Source organism: Zingiber officinale, chromosome 7A (genome assembly GCF_018446385.1).
Source record: "Zingiber officinale cultivar Zhangliang chromosome 7A, Zo_v1.1, whole genome shotgun sequence".
NCBI classification, from domain to species: Eukaryota; Viridiplantae; Streptophyta; class Magnoliopsida; order Zingiberales; family Zingiberaceae; genus Zingiber; species Zingiber officinale.
Window position 1 is genome coordinate 109,252,754 of NC_055998.1, and position 7,479 is coordinate 109,260,232.

The 7,479-nt window shown below is 37.6% G+C and overlaps 1 protein-coding gene across 2 annotated transcripts; it reads right to left on the reverse strand.

Annotated features, from left to right (window-relative positions):
- Window positions 1–924: 924 nt before the first annotated feature.
- Window positions 925–6,388, reverse strand: LOC122001978 (beta-1,3-galactosyltransferase 7-like). 2 transcript variants are annotated; one of them, XM_042556979.1, is made up of 11 exons: window positions 6,058–6,388; window positions 5,852–5,951; window positions 5,721–5,779; window positions 5,407–5,609; window positions 5,219–5,282; window positions 2,415–2,487; window positions 2,133–2,253; window positions 1,951–2,038; window positions 1,728–1,843; window positions 1,538–1,647; window positions 925–1,451 (listed from the first exon to the last, which is right to left on the reverse strand). In XM_042556979.1, the coding sequence occupies exons 1-11, from the start codon at window positions 6,171–6,173 to the stop codon at window positions 1,362–1,364; spliced, it is 1,140 nt and encodes a 379-aa protein (XP_042412913.1). In that variant the 5' UTR covers window positions 6,174–6,388; the 3' UTR covers window positions 925–1,361. The 2 variants fall into 2 exon arrangements, with proteins under 2 accessions (XP_042412913.1, XP_042412912.1); XM_042556978.1 differs by having other exon boundaries at window positions 1,728–1,853; window positions 6,058–6,387.
- Between the last annotated feature and the right edge of the window lie 1,091 nt (window positions 6,389–7,479).

The window sequence follows — 7,479 nt, forward strand, 5'->3', positions numbered from 1 at the left end:
TTTTGAGGGCATATAATTTTAACAGATATATCGTATTATGTTTATCAAAATTGCTGGTTGAATTAGTCCAAAAATGTGATTTAGTCGGTCAATTTTTATCTATTTACATGAAATATGTGGGTTCTTGCAGCTGGATTACTGTTCTTGTAATTATATGTATTAAATGAGTGCGGTGCCTTTGACACTGGAAGAATGGAGTGAAACCAGATTCAAGTAAAGAGGAACAAAGTAAATTTATTAGGTAATTATTTCAGTGTTTCTCCTGAAATTGGTTCAGTAACTACTTGTTAAAGATCCCACTCTTTGTAGGTCAAAGTATGAGTTGCAAGATTTCCTGAAACCAAGTTTGCGTATAGTGTCTTCAAAGATAGCAAGTCGTCTTTGAGCATTCTTTGTTTTAGAGCTCATAAAGTTGTTTGCAATGACTATGTTTCAACTATCCTGTGTTACTCGCCTTTTATGGAATGAACTGCTTTGCTCTTTTAGTAGTACACAAAATAATGATCAAACTGATGAGGTACTTTATTACTGTTACAGGAAGATGAACGGGAATTTATTGGTGAATTGAAGGTCAAAGTAATCAGAGGCATAAACTTAGCTGTTTAGAGATTTGCTTACCAGTGATCCATATGTAATTTTGAATCTGGGGCGGCAGGTGAGTTGATTTAATTTGATTATTATCCAAATTGTGTGCTAACCTCCACCGTGAGCACACAAGTAAGAAAGAACCTCTTATCTTTACAAATTGATAACATTTACGACTATGACTCCATATAAATTGGCCATTCTGTCACATTAGAGCTATTATTTTCTTCCAATGTGAAATTAATTTTTCAATCACATTAGAACCTATTTTTCATAGACTTTTCTAACACAAAGAACGATAGTGCAGCTCCGTAAACAAATGAGAAAAACCCACCGATAAGTAGAAAAATTAATTACCAATAACCAAAATGACAAAAAAAATCACTTTAAATACATATCAGAGCTACAGCTCACCTCTATACTCAATTACTCATTAGCAATTAACAACATCCCTCCACCTAGCACTACCTTCACTCGTAAATCATGGAAAATTTCAGATCTCACTTTACAAGCATATTTTGATGAAGAACACTCCAAAAATTCACTTGAATCATCAGTATACTTCGAGGCAGAGAGCAAGAACAATCCATAGTATCGTTTTTCCAGGAAACTTAAACTTCTCCTTGATGGCCAGAGTTTCGTCTCTTTTTGTGCTAGCTGCTGCCTTTCTCAGGTTCTTCGATGTAAAAAAATGGCCAAATAAACATCAAAATCCAGTTAGAATAAAGCACTCCACACAGCACCATCTTCTTCACCACACCTTTGATGGACACCCTTTATCTTCTCCGCAGATTTGCATATGCCACTACAACTCCAGTCAAATGATGCAATGCAAACATTTCCTGCCTGTGCTTTCCACTCGCAGTCTGAAGAAAAAGTTAACAAAGAACCGTGAAGCACAAATGTCACGATAAGATAGCTTATAGACGACTGCACAAGATCAGTTCCTAACCCGGTGGAGTTCCACAGCACATATTCCTCTCATCGATGTATTCAACTTCCAGCCCAATGAACCATGAACCCAGTGATACATCTTCATTGGCATACTTGTGCAGTATCGGTCTGGCATCAGCAACTTAACAGTAAGAACCCTGTGCAACTGAAGCTAAGCGACAAGGAAGACAATCATAGATCACCCTTACTGGTTAATTGATATGTATGTGGCCAGATCTTTTGATATAGCATAAATCTGCCCAGTAGCATGCCGAAAGTACTTGTTTCCATCTTCTCCGAATTTCCAGTATTCAGGTTCATGGTACTTCACATTTCTTTGATTCATAATTAGCAATCAATAGAAACATTTTGCAGAGTCATTGCTTTAAGGATTCATAGGGTCACAAGAGATTTAAGAAACAAGAATATTACCTATCAGAAAGCACTGGCCCAGACTTCATACACCCTATGTAGGTTCTTGGTTTTGATCTATGTCGAGCAAGGGTTGTAGCCAGCATACCTCCATTTCATAATATTATCAAATTGTATCAATGTATATGGAATCTATAAGGAAACAGAACTTGAAATTTATAATTGAGTACTACAATTTGCACCTAGATTCACATGGACATCATCATCAACCTTGACATAGAAATCAGCATCCCATATAGCAACAGCAGTGGAAAAGAATATTTTTGTTTTGGCAGACAGTTCATGGTAACCTTCAACATGTTCCTGCATATGAAGCGATAGAAATGCAGATAAAACAAACAATGTGCAAATAACATGCCAATTGTAATGTGAAATTTTAAAGTCCAAATGCCGGATCAATTCAGGCAGCACAAATAATCTGCAAACACCATGGCAATCTAAAATCCTGAGACAACATGCTTTACCAGTCTGAGAAAGTCATTGTGCTGAGCTTCTTCTGAATCGATAGCTTTATCCAGAATACTGTGAGATGTAGCACTGTGAAAAAAGAAGTGATTTTAGGTTTTCAATGATCAAGAACATTATCAGCTGGATTTTGTATAACTCGAATGCTAGTTCCAAAACAAGACACATTATGAAGATAAAACACAATCAACAGTAGAAGTCAATATTTGCTGGTAGCTTTTAACAAGATTGAAAAGCAATAAAATAACAAGTTAACGACAGCCAACCAACTATGAATCTCATTTTTAAAGTCTAGTACATGGATTTTATCCAGTCATTAAAGACTATATGCGAATGATAATTTCCTGATCTTTTAAATCACTAAATTATGTTGTATAGATTTCTTATACTCCTCATGCTTTCAACTCTAGTCAATTTAATTTAACATCTATTGTCTCGGTGAACATATCCAAATCATTTCAACTTATTTCCTCTCATATTATCAACAAGATATTGAACTTATCTTTCACAGAAGCATATATAAGAAACATTCATAAAGTTATAGTAGGGTTTCATTTGGTTTGTTAGGTAATTTCCAAACCACCTTGTATTAATGAATGCATAAACATCTATAAAAGAAATATTTACATGGATTTTTTTGCAGTGTACGTTCCACTAGAAGCATTAACCTATTTGTACACAAAGCAACACTTAAACAATTCATGAAAATCAAGGGAAGTATCCACATACTAAACCATAATTAGAATGTTTTAGTTGTTGGGACCAAGGGGAGTTGGGGGGTTGAATAGCTTGCTCGCTTCAATGAAGATGATTTGCAGCGGAATACTTGAAGCGAAGAACTCTCCAATGCTAACACAAGGATTTACTTAGTATCCACCTCCTTGAGATAACTAATCCAAGGATCCGGCCCTCTCTCATACATATATTACGAAAGAGTTCCTTCTCTGAAACAATCCGAAGGCGGAAAAACCTCGTACAAGCTCACACACAAAGCAATACAAGAAGAAGAGGATGAGAAGCTAATACAAATGAAATCTTACAAGATTACAACAATGAAACCCTAGCTTTCTCTCTTCTTGCTTGAAACCACTTCTTGATCAACTTGAAAATGCACCATCACTTCACTCTAAGTCTCCAAAAACTTGTGTGTGGTTGAGTTGTTGTGAGCAAGAGGTTTGCTTTGAAATGTCCACGAAAACCCTTTTCTAGGATTCTTCGACGCCTCCCAATCGATTCAGCTTTTCCCTAACCAACTGTCACATCATCCGACCGTCCCAATCGATTGGTGAGTCATCCCAATCAATTCAGAGAGCCTTAATCAATTTACCCAATCGATTCCGCAACTCTCTAGTTACTTCCAAAAAGGCCTTAATCGATTGCCTCTTCTCGCAACAAAACACTGCCTAATCAATTGATAGCATTGGCTGAATCGATTGCACCAATTGATTCAACCTTGTTTTCGTGAATTCCTCTTCGCGAATCTCCTAGCCCTAATCAATTGGTCCAATTGATTAGGCTCGGCTCAATCAATTGACCAATTGATTTGAACTCTTTCTATATTCTCGCAAGAACCTCTTAATCGATCATCCTAATTGATTAGCTTAGGGTCAATCGCCAATCGATTGCCCCAATCGATTGTCCAACCCTAACTTGCTTAATCAAAGTCTAGGGTTCCCGTGCCCAACATTAGGTCAACTGTGACCTGTTGGGACTTCTCCACCCAGTGTCCGGTCAATCCTTTGGTCCACTTGGACTTTTCTCCTAGTGTCAAGTGTCTGATCCTCCATGACCCACTTGGACTTCCAAACACCAAGTGTCCGGTCAACCTTTGACCCACCTGGACTTTTCTTCTCGTGCCAACTGACCGGTCCTCCGTGACCAACTTAGACTTCGAAACACCAGGTGTCCGGTCAACTTTTAACCCACCTGGACTTTTCTTCTCATGTCAAGTATCCGGTCCTCTATGACCCACTCAGACTTCCAAAACACCAGGTGTCTGGTCAACGTTTGATCCACCTGGATTTTCCAATGTCTGGTTTCACTCACCAGAACTTTTCTCTACCTAGCTTCACTTACTAGGATTTTTCCACGTGGCTTCACTCACTAGGGTTTTCTCACTACCTAACTTCACTCACTAAGACTTCCCAATTGCCTGGCTTCACTCACCAGGACTTTCCAATCACCTGACTTCAATCATCAAGACTTTCCAACTACCTGGCTTCACTCACCAAGATTTCTCACACCAAGTGTCCGATTAACATTGACCCACTTGGTTTTTCTTCTTCTACCAACCATCCGATTGGTCTTGCCCCTGCCTAACCTCCAGTTAGGATTTTTCTAGTCAACTATCCAGTCAATCTTGACCTACTTGACTACTCTCTAATATCAAATTGGTCAACCTTTAACCAGTGGAGAATTGCACCAACAATCTTCCAAATGGACAATTGCATCTGCAATCTTCATATATTATCAAATATTAAAACTTAAGTTTGAGTCAAACTAATCAACTTTGACCGGGGACAATTATACCAACATTAGTCTCATGGTTTCTGAATTTGAAAGCAAAGCTCAATTAAGACAGGTATACTAGATCCACGGGGTATGGCACTATACTAGAAAGATGGATCTAAAAATATGCATATTTATAATAAAATCAGGTTCAATGGTGATATGGTAATGGGCATACTGTAAAAATACAGGACATAGGGGGAAAAAATGAAAAATGATGATAAAATACCAGTAATTTATGCCTAAATTTATGGAACAGGAATCAGAAGTAAAAGCAAGAAGGGGCTTCACTTACCTATGGCCAATCGTAAACCGAACGACAATTCCTTTTTCTTGTTCTAGCAGTTGGAGCTTTCCACCTAATTAGAAGTAGAAAATAAAAGAAAGTAGATATTTAAGAGATAAGACTACTTAAACACAACATTACCAGCACAGTCCAAAACAAGTTAAGTTGAAAATGAAGAAATCACTTGTCTAATCTACCTTGCGGCATCCATGTGGCTCTGACCGAGTCCCTTCTCTTCCTGCTGCTAAATGCTGTATTTATTCCAACCACCACGAAAGCCTTCTTCCTCTTCTCAGTCAAAGCTTCTGTTGATGGCGGACCATCCCTGCCGATCAACCCCCTCGAGCTCCTCTTTGCAGCCAACTCCATCTGCAGCGTGGATATTGCCTTATCCAAAGATCTAATATTCAACATATCCTATAAGCTTTAGTTCATCTATTCCTCAATAATAAAAACCCTCAAAAGTTATAAAATGCATGCAAATCCCATGAGATCCAGGTAGAGGACGCACTGGATGGCCTCATGTGTTCTGCTCACTTCACCCATTACATCCTTATCTTCCGCATGCTTCTGCAATCAAGTTGCAATTTTTAGCCATCTAAACGCCCAAATCCAACAATTTAACAAGCAAGCAGAACAGACTCTTTTAGTGGTACAATCTTCAGAGATGATCTGGAGCTCCTGTTCCTGCCGCCGGCTACTCGATACGACCGGGTTGTTTGCATCTGGGAATGCCCAAAACCTAATCGCAGACGAAACCCCCCATTTAAATTGAATCGAAATAAGATCTTTAACACACACACACAAAAAAAAAAAAAAAGGAAAAAAAATGTAAAATTGAATCTAACTTGTCAGTGAGAAGCATTCCTAAAGAGAAGCTGCAGACGCAAAGAATGACCATCCATCGGGGTGACACTCTCCGATCGCAACGGCCGCCAGCGCCGCCGCCGCTCCTCCCCCGCATCTCAGTCTCTGCCTCGGAGCTTCTAGAGCTCAAACAAAACTAGATTTGATGAAACGGACACTAAGAATTTGCTGTCTCAATTGGAATCCAGCCCATCGATTTGAGACGGGGGCTTGAGAGAGAAAGGGAAGTGGGATCAGGAGGGATTTTTGTCGCGGCATGGCCGCATTCACGTTTATTGATTTGATTCTTGAAGCGTTTCAACGGAAGTGACCCGACGACGTAAATACGACTCATGTCTGTTGTTAATCACAACACTCGATTCGCCAATTTGTCTTACTTCTATTTTGATTTGGAGTTTAAAACGGGACCCACGGGGACTTATGCTGTGGCAGCTCCCTGCTCTCATAACCAACTCAGGTAGATGGTCGGGTGCCAACGAATCGGTAAGAAAATCTCAATCTTAATATTCTCCTGGTGTATTTTAGTGTCCATATTTTTAAAAAAATTTAAATATCCCTCACGAAAGTCCTCATCGAACTCTAGATACCATCACACAATAGCACGCGGCCTATTTAATGTCACTCATGCACGTTTACGAGTATTAGCCACCTAAGGGTAGACCTGACCTCGGATTGAATCCAAATCAGATCTGATCCGGATCAATAGATTAGTTATCCATTGACTCAGTGTAATGCGTCTAGACGGACCAGCTAATTAATCAATGAATTGGCGATTAACCACATATTCATTAAAAAAACATATTTTTTAAAATTATATTTAGATTTTTTTAATTATAATTTTTTATTTAATATATTTATAATATTTTAATAATAGTAATGGTGTGGTTCGATATTTTTTTTTATATATTTTACATTTCTATTTATACTAATTTTTTAACCTATTTATCTTGTATGGAAATTATGGTACCTTTTTATTTAAATTATTATTTTTAATTTATTTACTGAAGGTTTTTGATGTGGGACTATTACTATATTCTTTAACTTATTAATTTTATTTAACTTCCGTAGTCTTATTTTATTCCTTTAATATTAAATTAATAAAAAAACTAAGATAAAAATTATTTGACTTGATAATAACTGGTATGAAGAAGAAAATATAATGTGTTTAAGATATATATATATATATATATAGTAAAAACTATTATATTTTTGGATAATCTAGATATCCAACTCTTCAAATCTTCAAATGAACTAATCTTGAAGATGATCGATCCGAACTCATGTAAGGGGGCGTTTGGTTTAGGGGAATAGGAGTGGGGAATGGGGAATGGGAATGAGAATCATTTATTGTCATTGTTAATGTTTGGATTATAGGAATAGGAATGCAAATAAGGGAATGAATC